The sequence below is a fragment of the Oculina patagonica genome, chromosome 13 (genome assembly GCF_052425735.1).
Source record: "Oculina patagonica isolate OP01 chromosome 13, crgOcupat, whole genome shotgun sequence".
NCBI lineage: Eukaryota > Metazoa > Cnidaria > Anthozoa > Scleractinia > Oculinidae > Oculina > Oculina patagonica.
In genome coordinates this window covers 36,893,937-36,912,464 of record NC_135770.1, presented here as the reverse complement: position 1 = coordinate 36,912,464, position 18,528 = coordinate 36,893,937, and the positions used below count along the sequence as shown (strand labels likewise).

Sequence of the window (18,528 nt, the reverse complement as noted above, 5' to 3'; positions counted from 1 at the left end):
AAATATTTTCCAGCCGACCGATAAAACTAATTTTGATCAAATAGCACTGTTTGGGTCCAGAATATATACATTTTATGCCATTTACTTCAAATTTAGTTCAAAAACACGCGCGAAAACTTATCCCGGCAAGCCGGGATAGCTCGGTCATAACCGTTTACATGGCAAAAAGCTGTCCCGCCTAGAAGGGTGCCCCGGGCAAGTAGACCGAGTGCCCCGGCAAGGCGGGTTACCCTTCTAGCATGTAAAGGCTTCAGTACGTTTTCTTAAGAAACGTATGAAAAGTTGGCTCGCCCAGGGTAGCTCGGTTAGCGGGGTAACTCGGTTAGCCGGGGCACCTGCCTTCCATGTAAACAGGCCCACTTAACAACAAATCGCCGCGTAAAACACAAAAGCAAAATACTTCCGTGCAGTTAGAATGGAACACTTCAATGTATAAACGAAAGAGACTAATTATATATTATAAAATTTGGTCACCGAACGCTCAACAATCGTACTTAATCGAACGTTCGATTATGTTCGATTGAGTTCAATTGATTATGTTCGGTGGTTCGAAAGAGTTCGATTGCGTTCGATGTTGTTCAGTTGGTTTGATTCGTTCGATAGTCGAACTCACAGCAACTTATATGTTCGATTTTGTTTGATTAATGAACCAATCGAATGATTTGTGTTCCGTTGAGTTTTGTTGAAATTTAGTTCGCTTTTGTTCGATTAGATATCTAGAGACAACTTTCCCGGCGTATTCAATCGAAATAAATCGAGCCAACAATCAAGCGAACCCAATCGAACACCAATCGTTCGATTGGATTCGATTTTCTTCGAACGTTCGCTTGAGTACGATTGTCGACTGTTCGATAATCGAGTGCTCGAATTTGCTCGCTTGATCAAATTTTATTGTGAGTTCGATTTTGTTCGATCTTGGCCGATTGGTGTTCGATTGGGTTCGATTGGATACGCTGGAACTCTAGACTCGGTCTCTATTTATTGTTTGCGGCATTTAAAATTAAAAAGTAACCAAACTAAAACGATAAAAAAAGCAATGAAACAAATAAAAAAAAAGTTGTGCTTTAAAAAAAAAAAAAAATTAGGAAACTGGAGGTGCGGGGTTTCGAACCCCGGACCTCTCGCACCCGGTGCCCGGGGTTCGAAACCCCATGCATGCAAAGCGAGCGCTCTACCACTGAGCTACACCCCCATCACGTTGGAATTGAGTCAAATTTATAATATATAAATATCAATTAATGCAGATGACGGAGAATCCGTTTCGTTACTATACTTTTAAAACAATTTAACGATAATTGAAGAAATTCAATAAACCACAGGAAATCACTAGTATAAAAAAAGAGTTTGAACTAAAAGTATCATAAAAATCCAAATACTCAAGAAGACTAAAAATAAAGCGAAAGGACCACATGAACGCAGGGAGGCCGAGGTTAGAGTCGTTAGATAGATAGATAGACAAAACGTTAAAAATGAATTAATTTTTGTAATTAATTTTTTTGTGTTCTCGCGCAGGGTTCAATACCCCATGCATGCAAAGCGCGCGCTCTACCACTGAGCTACACCCCCACCACGAGTATGTGAGGCAAAAGTTATAATATATAAATAACAATTTATGCAAATGGCGGCGTTCGGCCACAAAAGAAATAATAAACCACAATTTGAACACGTAGTTCAAAACCCGGCCTATGGTCTTTGCCACTCCGATTACATTAAAGTAAATTTTATTTTATTTTATTTTATGAAAATCATTTTATTCACGCGCGGTGAACATAAAAAGCCACAAAACTGTTTTTAAATATTTTTCTTTCGAACTGTGTTATCTTTCTTTCACCTATAATGAAATGGCCACGCTAAGTAATTTAAAAATTGATATTCCCAGCACATAAATTACCACCCCGAATCCTCCACCCCGAACCGTACGTACATACAAGTGAGATTTAAAATTGGCGCACCGCGTTGAAATTTCCCGCCCTTTTTCCGGGTAAACGGGCGATGTCGGCGATGTCAATATTAATGAACAGGCGAAGAGTTGCAAATTTTTTCGTGGTAGTCGTGGCGACGTTGTGAAAATTTCCGCTTGGCTGCCGTTTTTTCGTTGTTGTCACGTAAATTTTTCGTTGTTGTTCAGACAACTTCCGACTATGTCGGCTGTTGTTTTCAACAGGGTCGAAGCGTGGTTTGAGTGTAATGCAAAAGTGCCGTTAAGCGCCAGCGAAAAAAATGTTCTCAAAGAAAAATTTGAAGATGTCGGAATAGATTTAGAGTTATTAAAACTCGCAGAAGTCTCGGACCTTAGTGAGCTTTGTCCGCAACAATTGCCAATGAGAAGAAGGTGGCAAGTCAAGGAGGCCCTGAGAAAAGTCGCAGGTGAGTTCAGGAATTTTTATTTTATTGGTTTTGTTTTTAACTACCGAAATGCCGTGGTGACATGTTTGTTTTCTTTTCGCAAGCGGGCGACTTTACGTTTGTGGACTCTGAGGAAAAGGACAAGGAACAACGACCGCCTGGACCTTGCTCGACAAGCAGTTTTGGCCAAGGTTAGTTTTTTTTTTTTTTTCAGCGCTCGTTACGTGCCGTATGAACAAATAGGCTTCATTTAAAATAAAAACCGCTTTGCTTGCTCGTTTTAGCACAGGAGACAAGAAGTCCAAAAAAATTCGCGGAAATTTAAACATTGTAAAATAACGCAATTTAAACCGTAAACAATCAATTTAAACCGTACTTTTAGTACATAGCTTTTTTTTAACTACCGAAATGCCGTGGTGACATGTTTGTTTTCTTTTCGCAAGCGGGCGACTCTACGTTTGTGGACTCTGAAGAAAGGGACAAGGAACAACGACCGCCTGGACCTTGCTCGACAAGCAGTTTTGGCCAAGGTTAGTTGCTTTTTTTTCAGCGCTCGTTACGTGCCGTATGAAGAAATAGGCTTCATTTAAAATACGAACCGCTTTGCTTGCTCGTACAAAAAATCCGCGGAAACATTGTAAAATAACGCAATCAATTTAAACCGTAAACAATCAATTTAAGCTGCTCTTTTAGTACATAAGCTTTGCGTACGTAGCAAAATTGATAAAATTAATTTGTCGTAGAGAGATGGTTATATTTGTGTTTGTCTTGCAGACGATTTACCCAGAGACGATTTACCAGACAGCCCCCCTTTGAAGAGACAGGCCCCTGATCTCACTGCATGTACCAACAACCGAACTGGTAATATTCTTTGCTTTTCACACGCGGCAGCCCAACAATAGAAACAATCTCTGCTCTCAATATTAATTTTTTTGTGATACTCTCAGCGTATCGTAATGTTTGCCGTTTATTTATTTCGTTTTTACAGACGGCCAACCAGCTTCTATATTAATAGAATGCACGAACAATCAAGAGGGTAAATATAATTTCAGAACCCGATAATGAAATCTCTTTCACACAGACCTTCTTCGTAGAGGAAAGTTTCTCTCAAACTCTAAACATTAATTTTATTTTTCAAACTTAGATGTTATTAAACGATTTGCTGCAACGAGTAAGAGAGGCCCGAGCAGACTGGCTCGGTTCAGCGAGATCGCCAGTCAAAAAAGCCCCGAGGAAATGTTGGCGGAATCGAGGGAAATTTACCTTGTGGGACTCAGCCAATCTTCTGTAAGTTGTCCTTTATAAATTATTATTTTTCCAGTATAGTAAGGTAAATAACTTGAACAGGGGCTCTCAATGAAATTATTGCATTTTGTTGGTTTGCCACAGCGTTTACATGGTTTTCTTTTGCTCATTTTGCATTTTATTGGTTTATCGCAGAATCAACATGACGTAATTAATAAATTATAAACGAATCTGAAGCAAATCACTTGACAGTCCGTTTTCTTAATATAAGAATGTTGTATTTCGGAGACACAGACTGATTATTCTTAATTTTTCTGCCGATTTTAGGCAGAAAGTATTCTTGTATTATTCTAAAATTGTACACCGTTCGTCCGTTCACCAAAACTTTCAATAGCACTGAACATTTAAACTTTGGCTGTAGCTTGTGCAAGTTAATTTTTCGTTTGTTGGCTATAATTCTGCCGTCTAGGGAAAGGAATAATTTTATACGGGTACGTTTAAAACAAATAATTGGATTGTATTTACAGATTTTCAACACATGTAATCATATCCTTTTCGGAATGTCAGCCCCTGTCAATCTATTTAGCACTGTGCTATGCTGTGCTAATTGGGGACACTGAAAATAGTTGACAAATATTGTAAATTGAAGTGACACTTGTTAAAAATTCTAACTGGCATTCCTGGTTTAGCTAATGAATACATTCCGCAATCGATTGCATGAGAAGGCTGTAACTGGGACAGAATAGATTGAAGAAAATAAAAATATAACAACAACAACAGCTCACCAACATTCACCATGATATTATATCTGAAAATTTCATAAAAGAGAGACAGCACAACTTTCCACGATTAAATTTATTAAAATGGTATGACTGTTTTTATTTCAGATCAGAACAATGTTGGATGCTAGGGAGGGCTATACAGAATGGCACCAGGCTGTCTATGGTGAAAGTGAAAACCTTCTCCCTATCCCTGAGGAAAAATTAAAGACCTACCTGATAGCCTTGATGCAGATAGGCTATGCGCCGACAACAATTCTGAACAATCACCTCTCTGGATTGTGCCGTTGGGTACGAGATTGTTAACCCTCGTCTCTAGAGTAAAACATGCGATAACTAATTTATTCTTAACAGAGATTAGAGGTCTGTGTTTATAGGAAAGTTTCAAACTGACACATTGCTATTTTGACCAAGGCAAAGCAATAGCATTATTAAGTCAATCAGGTAGACCCAGCATTTTATATTACACCTCATTTTACGTAAAGAATTGCTTACGAAATAATCCTCTTTGTGTTACATGGCTCATCATTTCAGCTGTTTGTGTCCAGTCTTTTGTTTGAACATTAATTGTCTTTTGTGTTAGATCTGTAAGTTGTATCGTGGAGTACTGTAATCAGAATGTGATTATGCTTTTAAAACGTTCTTTGAGTCAGGCACTGTTTAAGTAAAGTAGATTGCGGTATGCTCCATGTTTATTTTTTTGTTCCCATCATTTTTTTTTTGTATTGACAGCACATTAGCAACAACCACCAATCACCGAAACGGCGCAATCCAACTTTGACTGTTGTCCTTAAGAGGTATTTCAAAGCAATTAAGGGTGAAAGGACTTCCTTTTCACGCAAGCCTCTCCTAACGCAAGACGTAGAGCATATGATAGATGTCTGCGGCATTGACACACCAATGCAGCTGCAGAGTAGGTTTCCCGATTTCATCATAGTAATGTAGAGAAGGTGTACAATAGCTGGCCATGCATGGTCACTCTTACATTTTGGTTGACATAATTTCCTTGCATTTCTAAAAAGGAATAGAAATGAAATGTTAAATTTTATCATTGTCTTGGTTAAAAGGATTGAAATAGAGTTGTTCATGTTTGTAATGGGGCAGACATAGATTTCATTTATCATTTAATAGGATTTTGAATCAGTGTTTTTAAGGTTTTTTTGGATCCCCATATTGTATTCAAATGTGGCCTGAGATTTTGATAGTCTATGTTTTGTATATTTTGCACTGGAAAAGCTTGCCTTTGGGAATATATAAATAGAAAAGTACATTGTATCCTTTTATAAAGTGAAATTCTGAAAGTGGAATTTAAAAATTTATAGCATTAAAAATAACTTGTCGTGCAGGCTTCTCTGTTGTATATTATGTTTTGGGAAAATAGGAAAAAATATATAACACTGTTTTAACCTTCATAAAAGTTAAGGTTTATTTTCTCAGCAGCAGTTAAAAAAGGAATGTGATAAAACTTAGTGTAACTGTAAAATAGCATAAAAGTAGGTGTCAGTGGTAGTATTAAAATAGCAATAAAATAGTGTTACATATTGTAATTTGTAAGGGTTATTGTAATTTATACTATTGTGTACTTTCCAGAAAATATCAATACCCACCCCATGGAAGGTCATTGAAAATTCCGAGTGGGGGGGGGGGGGTCTAAAGCCAAATTTTTTAAAGAAAATTATTGGGCTTAACTGGAATTTTCAGAGGGGTGGGGGGATTTAAACTAAAAAAAAAACTTTTGTGCGAGGGGTAAGGATATTTTCTGGAACAACACATTGTAATCAGGAGGCTCCTGTTGTAATCTATAAATCAACTGTATTCAAAAAATGTTAAATACACATACAGATATTATTAACTGCATGTTATTAACTGACTTGCAGATGATGCGATTTTACACAAACTTTAAAAAACAAAAAAAGCCATTAATGTATCACAAAGGAATTTGATTTGATGGTGAAAATTATATAATATGTGGTCTGTCAGTCTGCCACTATTCATAAATAGCACATTTCAAAATACGATGTTACACCTTATAAAGTTAGAGGTTAATGAATATATCAATGTATATTGTACTAAGAATCTCTTTCTCCCATTCAGCCGCCTTCATGCTATCTGCTTCTTTTCACTCTGGGAGCAGAGGAGGGAGCTTTGTTGGGCCAAAGAGACGGCCTACAGCGGAAGAGCTGCAATTGCAATTTGCAAGACCGCCGCCCGTGCCTTCCCACATGAAAGTGGGTTCATTGAGTTTCAAGTGAGTATTTCACCCAAGAAGTAAATAATTTTTTGTAATGAACACTAAGCTGGTTTACAGTCTGAATTGTGATATATGATTCTTGGCAAACATAATTGACTTTCGATCATATCTCACCCCATTTTCTTTTGTACAAAAGTGTGTCCCAACTTCACTTACTTGGCATGTACTCACAATCAGGTAGCAATGAAGCAGTACCTTGACAAGCATTGTGCCATTCTTTTCATGCAGAAAAGATGAAAACAACCATCTCTCTATGATAATGGAATTTACATATGAGAAACAGGATGCCACAAACTCACTCCACAGGTCAGATAATTATTACTCTAAATAATATTATACCCAGCTACAGTAAAAGTCACAGAAATGAAAGATTCACATTTTTGCCTTAAGTTTTTAATAATGTGACAATATTATAGCATTGCATCAACATATACATTGTAAGTATCGCTTTATTGCTTGTGATATAAAAACTTCCACAAGTTAGTTAATAGAGATGTGTAATTATTGCATTCTTTTGTTTGGCCTAATGGGCTGTGCACACATGCAGGTTCTGTTGTTGTAACCACCTTCATTTCACAAAAATCTGTCACTTATTTTTCTAGGCGTCCATATCACTTCACGCCATTGTCTGATGGATCCCCCTATGACACAGCCAAGCTTGGCTTTCTGTTGCTTGCTATTCGTGGGGCATTTGTGCTGCCAGGCCTACAAGCATTTATTGAGGGTAATTTTACTCTCAGGAAGGAAGCAGAGTCATGGCCGCTGTTATGCCAGGTGGACCAATCGACAGGTTTATTAAAAGTATGTGTACAAGATAAACTACACTCACATGATATTTGTTGTGATCTATTAAAAAACTGATATCCTACTGATGATGATGTATATCAGTAGCTAGGTGAATACACTCTTCAAGAAAATTGTGTGATCGCAGCTGTGTTCTAATGATACAGCAACTTGTATCTTTGAAATGGTTATAGACATTGCAGAAGATCTATAATAGATAGGTCTACAGAATGTTGAGGAGTTCCTCAGAATGTTTTGTTAACACCACCAATTGACACTTTCCAGGAAATCAATATTAATATTGTTCAGAACGGAACAAGTTATAGATTTATTTACTGTCTTTGTTGATTAGCTACAGTGATGGAGACTTTGTTACAAGCAATTAGAAAGAAGTACTTACACTACTTGCCATCTATTTCTTTTATGTATAGAACACCACCCCACTGAAAAGCCTTTGGGATACCTTTCATGAAATTGTCATAAAAAGTGGTTACGATGCAAAAGGAGTGTCTCACCATTGCAATCGTTCTGTAAGTTCAGTTGTCATGCTGCTATTGTTTGTAGTACCCATTTCAGACATCTCCATATGTGAACACAATCATGATGTAATGAAATGGAGTTATGTCAGTAAAGACATTATAACCACTAAAACTTGGCTAAAAATTAGGCTTTTACTGGTTTATGCTATATTAAGTAATGACACCCATCATAACACCCAAATGTCTGTTTAAGAGGCAGCATCTTTGGAATTCATTTAAAATCATGTCCATATAATATAGATCACTTATTTTTTATAGGGTATGGCCACAACTTTTATCATTAATAGAGCAATTGAAAACGGTGGAATTTTCCCAAGTGCGGACGTGGGCACCCTTTGTCGACTGGGGGGGTGGTCCGAAGAATCTGGAGCCTGGAGGCTTTATGTAAAAGAAGTATTCGAGCGCAGCATAGATACAAGTGGTCTATTGTACAGGTACATAATTATAATTTAAATTGATAAGTTTTATTAATTATTATTTGTGTTGTGCATGCATGTATTCTAAGAGCATATTTCTTAAATTTTGAGAATGCATACCGGGAAATGGTTTGAATAATTCTTTAAAGTTCCTTATCATTTTCTTGCAGTGGCTTGCGAACTCCGACAGAAAGGGTGGTCCATCTGAAAGAAATAAAATCACATTACAATTTCAGACTGGTCACTCCTGAAAAAAATCTACAAAATATCGAGGACTGTCTGTCAATTGCCCCAAAGGAGTGGGCGGACTTTTGTGCTGAAACAAAAAAGACCACCCTAAATGTCACTGTTGGAGATCTGGAAGAAGGTAAATTGCAGTTTATATATGTACGGGGGTGGGTGGGGGGTGGGGAGGGGGTGTTGCGTGGTGAGGAGGTGCTGCCCAGGTTTTAAGAGAATTCCACAAAATTCTATAAAAGAACTTTCTTTAAATCGGCCGGCTGTCAGTTGGTAGATGTTGGAAATTAATTAATAATTTAATTATCACAGATGTGCATGGAATCTAAATTGGGCTGCATGAAAACATTATTATTGCTCTTGAAAGAATGTAATTATCGACTTATAAAAAGACATGGTTTGCCAGACTACAGATATTTAACAATCGGTATACTGTAAAAATTATATGACCTGGCATCAGCTACCCGTATTTTAACTTTCCAATGCTGTTCGAGCCATAAGAGTACATAAAACTGTTATACAATATACTTTGAGTAGACAACATATATGTAAGAAGCACTTCAATATGGCCATATTTAAGGCTGGCTATTATTAAGAACGCTTTGCGTCAAATGTTTATTGTAAAAACTTATGCATGCAACAACAGATACAGCAATAAGATACAGCAATAATGACAATGATTAAGCTTAAAAGCAGCAGGGCCGAGTTTGTTCATCAATTAGTAGCTGTATATTTTGAAGCCATTAGCTTAATTAAACTTACAGTAAAGGTAGATACAATCATACAATTGTGAGTTAGTTTAAATGTTTTCCTGAAATAATTTATCACTCCATTACTACTCGTTGCAAACGAAGTCTTACAACAAACACCAGAAAATAATAGAGGCCAAAAAAAAAAACACTCGGTCAGGTATAATTATACTGACGTACCTGGTATTGCACTCATTTAAATCATTCAAACGGAATGTTATCAGATCCTGCCAAACGTAGTTTTCGATAGCCCAAAAAAAGTAATAGGTATTCTCTCTCGAGGCTTAGCTGTCTAGTTCAAAGTTGTTTAGCTAAGGAATCCCAGGAATCCAAACTCATCTCTACTCAATGCCAACAGTTTGGGAGTACAATATTTTTGTCCGTGCTTCCACTCAATTTGCGGTTGAAACATTCCAGATGTAAATCGACAAATCCATAGAAAAGATTTCTTGGCACATGAAATGAATGGAAACACATAATCCCCATTTCCTCTCCGCTTCAGTTCGTTGAAAACTGGATCCTTTAGATAGGCGTTCTATTAAATACGAGTGTCATTGGTTACCAAGTGGGTTGGAGGGAAGTGGTGTGTGTGTGTGGGGGGGGGGGGGGGAGTTAAACTGTTGATAGAGTGCTTGTCTCCCATGGGGGTAACTGCAGTATACATGACGGGGAGGTTATGACGTATTTTTTGGGTTGAAAATTAACACCTTCGGTATTTTTTGGGTCAATAGATCTGCCATGTATTTTTTTAGTTCTTAAAGTCTGTTAGATTAAATAAATCAGTATCGAGGTGAGGTCTTTCGCAATATGAAGCTCCGTTGGACCCCCCTGTCATGAATACTGCAATTCCCCCCCCCCCCGGGGGATCGTGTTACGCTTTGTAATCACGCTTGTTTTGAAGATTATCGTGACACTTGATCGAAAATTGTTTGATTTTTACGTTGATGTGAAAAATATATCCGCTACATTACATCACTTTAATCACTAATAAAGTTAAACAATAAATATTCTATTGAAACCGGCACCATTATTGCACGCATTGTATACAGAAATAATAATTCATTTTCAACTTACTCGGTCCCAAAGTGCGACCACCATGGCCATATTCTAAAAGCTACACTAAACAGACTAAACATAGCATAGTAGATATCAAAGCACCCTGTTCTTTAAATAGACAAAGTGAAGCTGTTTTTCTGATACATCCTACAATTGCATTAATTAAAACTTAACAAGACTAGATACTCTTAGGAGAAGTTAGAACTTCATTCATCCACTCAGGAAAGTTAAAACCCAGTTAAAACTGCTTTTCTCACTCAATCAAAGTTGCGACATGCACAACGACTACAAGGAAATTAAATACTACTCCTCTACAGGTCAGAGGTCCATCTACTGACAACATCTTGTGGAAGGCATTCCAGCTTTTCAAATATAAGATGACTCATCAAATATAATTTCGTACTTTCGGTTAGACATATGAGTTTGTATCTAGCCTGGGTTTTTATTCTTCTTAATTGTCGCGTTTTCTTGTTGTCTTACAATTAATTTCATTGATTATAGGTATAATATTGTCTAAAAGGTTAGAAAGTTTGTTTTATGTGTATTTTACTGTACATTACATTACTGATCTTTTTCAGTTATCAAACACCTGAAACCCGGCGAAAGCTATCAGGGTAAGATATGGCACTTTTTATCACAAAGTGACATTTTTCAAAACTTTACAACAATAACTTACCGCACTGTAACTTCATTTCGGAGGACTTAATTTTTGCGATTTTAAAATTATTTTTTAAACGATTTCTATTGTATTTTTTATGCTAATCACGTATTTTTGGCCAAATCGCGAAAATTAAGTCTCGCGAAATATTCCCGTTCCATTTTCGCGAAAATAAGTTCCCGCGAAAATAAGTAACAATAAGGTAATTTCAACTTCCTACAGGCAAAGACATCAAGCAGCTTAAGTCAATGCACAGAAACGCCAAAAAACAACTTGTTGGAGAATTTTGCCGAATGAAGAACGATGAACTTCACGCGAATGCCGCTAAAAGGAGGCCACATCTAAATAAAGGGGTATGGTAATTCGTATTTTATATGGGTAATATCCAACTTGCCTGCTCAAAGCTTTGTGTGATAACCAGTCCATTATATACTCTTATGCAAACGGGGTGCAAGAGTCTTCAAGAAACCTCATTTTTTGTTGGCAGTTTGCTACACAGCGAGGTTTAATATATGAATTTGTTGCATGTTTAATTTATTTACCCAATTGAGAATCCCATGGGCTTATGTTCTAATTTCTTTGTGTTTACAGCAGTTTAACATATTATTATGAATACTTTTTCCTCAGCCTTTTCAAAAATCACTTGAAGTACTGGAATATTTGAGTACTAGCCAATCAGCAGAAATGGTGAATGAATCCCTTCGCCGATTCTCGGTGGTCCCGCGAACCCAGCGTATGCCAGATTTTGTGCCTTGTTCTTTTGTTAATTGCACCTTCACTTGTAACACCCTAGAAGCAATGCTAGTCCATCAGGCTGAGTCGCAACATCCTGGATGGTCAGAGAAAATTCGTTCTAATCCTGACGACGCTGACAACTGGTTGTGTGGTGGCTGTGAAAAGCGATTCAAGAACTGGGCTAATTTGTACAGGCACATGGCAATACATACAAAACCATTCGACTGCCAGTATTGCCAGCATTCTACTTCATCAACTCGCAATCTGCGACGACACATGAATGCTGTGCACAACAAGATTTTACCAGAGCAAGGACACTGGGTGCGCCGTCACATAAAAAAAGAAGAGTAAAGTTATAACTGATATGAAATAACACGGTGTTAAAGTGCATTACCTTTGCAATGAATAATGTAAGTTTGTCTCAACTGTATCTAACAAAATGTATCTTTTATTCGACGTCTTAGGCCCTGTTCATACGTCGCATTTCTGCCGTGTCGAATTTAATTCAATTTAGTGTGGCAGAAATGCGACTGTTGATTCATACGTCGCACTTGTGTCGCAATTTAATAACATTGTAATAATTTGGAGGTTTTACTGCAAGTTGTGTTTACTGGCTAGCCAAAATATATATCCAAACGCAAGTGTATTTTTTATTAGATTAGACACGGCAGAAATGGGGCGTTTGAATCGGTGTCGCATTTCTGTCGGATAATGCGACAAGACTAGTCAAACGTGAGGCAGAACTTCTGCCGAATTTAATTCGTTTAATTGAATTCGACACGGCAGAAAAAAAAGAGGTTGTACATAGTATCCCTATAGTAACTTTGAAATGTGTCAACTGTAACTGTCAATCCATGTTTTTTAATCGTCTACGAGAAGTCGAGAAGATGATCTTTTCGCTAATTTTTGGGGCAGTTTTGTTAGCCCATGCGACCTGCGATTGCATTGGTTGTCGTAATTGTTAATTATATAAGTTTTCAATGATCTCATAGAAGCATCTGTTACTTAGCAGTGAAGATCTTTTTTTTATCAAAAAATAGTTGTTTCAACAACAAGAGTGACAAGGGCGTCGAATGGCATAAATTACGATGTCGTCGTAGACGGTGTAGTAACATTTGCTATGTATAATATCAATTTATCACAATTGTAAGACCTTGTAAACGTCAATTTATGCCTGTTAATCGAAAAAGAGAAGTCAAGGTTCAAAGATCTTTTCGGTAAATTTAGGGGCAGTTTTTGACAGCCCATGCATGTATTTTCGACTTAATGATTGTCAAAGAGATATGTTAAGATAATCTCGTTAAATTTATGGGGCAGTTTTTGACAACCCATGTATTTGTGATTTAATAATTGTTTAATTAGATGACATTGTAGAGGCTGTAATTGCTTTACACTATATTTTTCATCAATTTGGTACAAAGCAGAGAAGTAACTTGTTAATAAGGTTTTTTAATCCTGAAATGGATAAACATTGAAAATGATAATTAAACTTGACTCTTCTAACACTGTAGGCCCGGAACGGCTTGCAAAGCGAGCGCTCTACCACTGAGCTACACCCCCATCACGCTAAAATGAAGACAAAATTATAATATATAAATAACAATATTGATGCAGATGACGGAGAATCCGTTTCGTTACTGTACTTTTGAAACAATTTAACGATAATTGAACAAATTTAATAAACCACAGGAAATCACTAGTGTTAAATAAGAGTTTAAACTAAAAGTATCATAAAAATCCAAATACTCAAGAAGACTAAAAATAAAGCGAAAGGACCACATGAACGCAGGGAGGTTAGATAGATAGACAAAACGTTAAAAATGAATTAATTTTTGGCATATCGAATGGGACATTTTGGTACTTTTATGGCAACAGTTTCTCCCAACATACTTCTTGGAGGGGTCCGCGTACTGCGTGGTCTCGAATCCCGTATACGTACCTTCGGCTCAGGACAGGATTGCGTTACCTCGGAGTTCATTTCACGTGACATAACAGGAACATTCGTTTCCAGTCTACCGCTTGATTTCCCAGCTGCGGAAATGGAGGTGCTAAAGATGTTGTCAATTTATCCCCTTCCATCAACACGGTTTAATCCAGAAATGAATTGTTTTCAGCCTCGCAACAAAACTGGAATTTGTGGAGTAACTTAAACGGGTGTTTATGATAGATTAAGTTGAATAATTTACCGCGATAGCCGCCTGTAGGTGGACATGTATTTATGTGAGCAGCTGGTTGCACATTTTACAGCGACATCGATCATGCTGGATCGTCTTCCCTTAGGTAAGAAAGAACGTTTCATCCGGTTGATATTTGCAGATATTTGTAGTAGTTTAAGCATCACAGTACATGTAAGTATATAATAAGAAGCATGTCTACTGCTGCTCGCTTGCTTATAATTACTCTTTTAGCATTAAAATAACAGCGGGCGTTTGGCAGATGGCGTGCTGTTCTTTATGCTGTGTCCCCGTAATTTGCTCTCTTGTACTTGTGGCTATATGCCCGGCAGCCGGGCACGGTCTTAAATAGACTAAATGCCCGGTAGTCAAAAAACTTTATAGAATTTCCTCTGAAAGGTTCTTTTAGACTTCGTGAGAGTATTAGATGTGTTTTTAGAAATGTCGAGCGATTCCAAAAACCATGTTGGTTTTCTAGTGGACGAAATATCTGAACTTGGGCATACCATAAAATCGCTGTGTTCTCGACACTTAGAAAATTTAGTGAGTATTTCTGACTGCCGGGCATTTAGCGCATTTGACACCGTGCCCGGCAGTCTGATCACAGATCTTCTAAGTGTGGAGAAACAAGCGGTTTTATGGTATGTGCAAGCTCGGAAAATTCGTCCACTACAAAACCAAAATATTTTTTAGAATCGCTTGGCATTTCTTTCTTAACATCGAATACTCTCATTAGGTTTGAATGGGGCTTTCTGCGGGAATTTGGTGAGTATTTCTGAATGCCGGGTTGAGTCGAAAATTTTCTAAGTGTCGAGAACACAGCGATGTTTTCGGCTCAACCCGGCATTCAGAAATACTCACCAAATTCCCGCAGAAAGCCCCATTCAAACCTAATGAGAGTATTCGATGTTTGTTTAGAAATGCCAAGCGATTCTAAAAAATATTTTGGTTTTGTAGTGGACGAATTTTCCGAGCTTGCACATACCATAAAACCGCTTGTTTCTCCACACTTAGAAGATCTGTGATCAGACTGCCGGGCACGGTGTCAAATGCGCTAAATGCCCGGCAGTCAGAAATACTCACTAAATTTCCGCAGAAAGCCTTATTCAAACCTAATGAGAGTATTCGATGTTTGTTTAGAAATGCCAAGCGATTCTAAAAATTATTTTGGTTTTGTAGTGGACGAATTTTCCGAGCTTGCACATACCATAAAACCGCTTGTTTCTCCACACTTAGAAGATCTGTGATCAGACTGCCGGGCACGGTGTCAAATGCGCTAAATGCCCGGCAGTCAGAAATACTCACTAAATTTTCTAAGTGTCGAGAACACAGCGATTTTATGGTATGCCCAAGTTCAGATATTTCGTCCACTAGAAAACCAACATGGTTTTTGGAATCGCTCGACATTTCTAAAAACACATCTAATACTCTCACGAAGTCTAAAAGAACCTTTCAGTGGAAATTCTATAAAGTTTTTTGACTGCCGGGCATTTAGTCTATTTAAGACCGTGCCCGGCTGCCGGGCATATAGCCACAGCGTGATGTCCTCGTTTGCTACATTCATTGCCTTTGCTTCTGCCTTTAGTTTGTCATCATGTAATGCTGTGCTTTTTCTTCTGCATTTATCATCATGACCTGAATTGTGCTTTTGATTAATTGTGCTTGGGTAATTGTCCTCACTTGTGCTTGAGCGTTATATAAGGTGATGTTACACGGGACAACTTGCAACAACGAATTTTCGCACAACACCACGTCAACTTTTCGTGTTATGCTCGTACAAAATGTACTTTGTAACATTCAAGTTACACGAGACAGTTTTCAGCGCAACGTCAACTTGCAGCATTTTGCGTGCGCGTTCAGGCCATGTTGAACAGAATTTTGAGAAGGTGTTGCGTGAAAAAGCAATGGCGACCCTGTTACATGAGTCAACTTTCTAAATATTCGTCATCTTGCGTTGTGAGTTTTTGACTTGGGTTCAAAAACTCCCAACGTGTTGCTGAGTCAAAAGCTGTGTGAAAAATCGTCCCCGGTACCATGTTACACAGTGAACGATTTTTCGGGCAACATTGTTGCGCAAAAAATCATTGTTGCAAGTTGCCCATGTAACATCACCTGTAAACAAGTCGTCATTTGATGAGCTGACGTGTGTGTTTTCGCTCACTGTGCTAAGTCTTGTGCTTGAGTCATCTTGTCCTAACCTTTTTTAAGTGATGACATAATTAAGTTTGACATCATCGGTTAATATAATGTCATCAGGCAAGGCGACAGGATCTGTTTTGCACCATTGACTGATGAGTAGGAATAAATCTCACATGACCAGAAATTAAGTTTGATTAAAAAAATTGCCACGTAGAACACATAGCAAAGTACTTCCATGTAGTTAAAAAGGAACAACACAAAGTATAAACAAAAGGGACTAATTATATTCAAAGAGTTCTACTAATTTTAGTATACAGAAATTTCTAAATTCTTTTAATGCGCAGGGCCTGTAAGCAAGACACTGATTGACCTTAAGCTTGCTCACGTGTACCGTATGTTTATCGAATCTCATGCTACAATATAATGCAACCTTTGTTGAAACAACAGTGGGAAATCTAAAAAAAAATAAAAAATAAATATATATATAAAAATAAAATATTATGGACACCCCAGTATTTTGGACAGTGTCTTTGACCGGATGAAAAGCTCATATTTCTCCAAAATTAACCCACTTATTACGGACACCAGTTAAAGCGGACTATGGACAATTTTCTGTGTCCCAAGTGACCAACTCTTACACATCATTAACCCTGCTTTTTGGACACTGTTTATCTGTGCACATTGTCAAGTTTCAAGAACATTAAAGTAGTTTTAGCCTCAGAGAGAGCATTTTAAATGCAAAGTTTGGTTCACTTAATTCTTAACTGTACTGCATGGCATTTTCTTCTTTTCTACAAAAATGTAGGTGCAGTTCATTTTGTTTTGATTTTGGTACAGTACATGTAATTCAAAATATTTTCTTCCATTCTGATTGGTCTGTATACAACTTTACAGTGTTCTCACCAGGTCGCGGCCTTGCGGGATTCCCACACAAAAAATTGAGATGGCGCACTACAAGCCAAGAAGATGCACCTGTTAGGGCGCAGGAGCAAGATAAGAGTCAAACGGATTTTTGAATGATAGTTGAGTAGTTTAAATGGTCAATCGAAAACACCCCAGCTTTTTTTCTAAATCAAATGAACAAAAACACTTTATAACAAGATTAAAAGTCTTTAAATTTATTGTCTTTACCTTCGTTGGTCACAAGTATGTAGCGAAAGTTGGCGCAAGCATCGTTATCGAATCGTAAACATCTAGCATCTTGGCCACCATATTGGATCAGTTTGGTACTTCATGTAACTGACCATTTGGAGTGTGGGCTCAGATTATTCGTACCATGTGATTTTTGTTGACACAACACAGTTGATACACCATGGTACAGCAGAGCATGACAGCATGGGAACTCTTTAGAGCATAGTTTAAAAGTTTTACAAGGATTCATTGTCTAATCTTCATAAACTTGCTGCTGTGGTATTGACATTGCTCATTCATAATGCAGACTATGAGAGGGGTTTAGCCTACAAAATAACCTTAAAAATTGTCAGAGGTCAGAGAAATAGACTTGTACATGTAGCAGAGAGGTTGGACACACTCATGGTAATTTCAGCTGAAGGACCACCACTGCAAGAGTTATTCCCATTTAAACATGCATTGATGATTGGAAGGCAAAGAAATCACGACAGATTTTTTCACACTGAGCCATGAACCGCAACTAACTTTGTCCCCCTTATGTTCTTATAGGACCCCTATTTTTCAGCAGAGGGGGCCCTGGGACTCCCCAAGGCAATATCCTGGTGAGAACACTGACTTTACCTACCTAAGTCCCAAATCCAGGCCTTATATGGTGTTTGATATATGTGTTAATGTTATGTACAGTACCATATATAGTAGGTATGTACGATTATTGTGCCTTTCAGTAACAGTCAACTCTGAGGTTCAAACCCAATTTTGTTGTGTTTTTCTCTGACATCAATCATAATTATGGCCACAACCAATGAATAATGAAAAATGGATCGGAATCTACTAATCACAGTTGAGAGATGTTATGTTTTGAACTGGTTGAAGTGAAATTCTGTTTCCTGAGAGGTTTCCCGCTAAGGTACGTAGATGATTGACAAAAGCAAAAAACGTTAACCGATGATTGAACAGAGGTCAACAGAGCTGGAATGTTATTGAAATGTGCAATAAGTTCACTTTATTTGCACCACCAGAGCATAAATAGATTCAGAGTTTCCTGCTAACAACTGAATGTACACCGTACTGTCATTGTTTCCTGTTATATGCAGTTACTGAGTTTCAATTTAGGTTTCAGTGAGTCTGTGTGTAAATTTTACACACACTTTCAGAGCATTTGCATTCATCTTTTTACATGCATTAATTTTGCATGTTTTGATTTTTACACTTGTGTAACATGCATGTAAACAGCATGCAATGTGGCATCATTACACATGTAAAACGTGTGTAATGCTACAATGCCCCTAG

At 37.6% G+C, this 18,528-nt stretch overlaps 2 protein-coding genes and 1 non-coding gene across 3 annotated transcripts in view; 1 reads left to right on the top strand and 2 right to left on the bottom strand.

Moving 5' to 3' along the window:
* LOC144634501 (ATP-binding cassette sub-family C member 4-like) overlaps positions 1-14,065 on the bottom strand; it is a 30,336-nt gene extending 16,271 nt beyond the window's left edge. The window contains exon 1 of the mRNA XM_078493465.1: positions 13,981-14,065. Coding sequence (XP_078349591.1) covers positions 13,981-14,054 — 74 coding nt within the window. The 5' untranslated portion in view covers positions 14,055-14,065. The remainder of the gene's footprint in view (positions 1-13,980) is intronic.
* Positions 1,091-1,192, bottom strand: Trnaa-ugc (transfer RNA alanine (anticodon UGC)). Its single transcript has 2 exons — positions 1,157-1,192; positions 1,091-1,126 (listed from the first exon to the last, which is right to left on the bottom strand). It is a non-coding gene; the product is annotated as a tRNA-Ala (tRNA).
* Positions 13,846-18,528, top strand: part of LOC144634498 (sodium channel protein 1 brain-like) — a 48,768-nt gene continuing 44,085 nt past the window's right edge. Inside the window, exon 1 of the mRNA XM_078493462.1 lies at positions 13,846-14,074. The gene's annotated coding sequence lies outside the window, so the exon portion shown is untranslated. The remainder of the gene's footprint in view (positions 14,075-18,528) is intronic.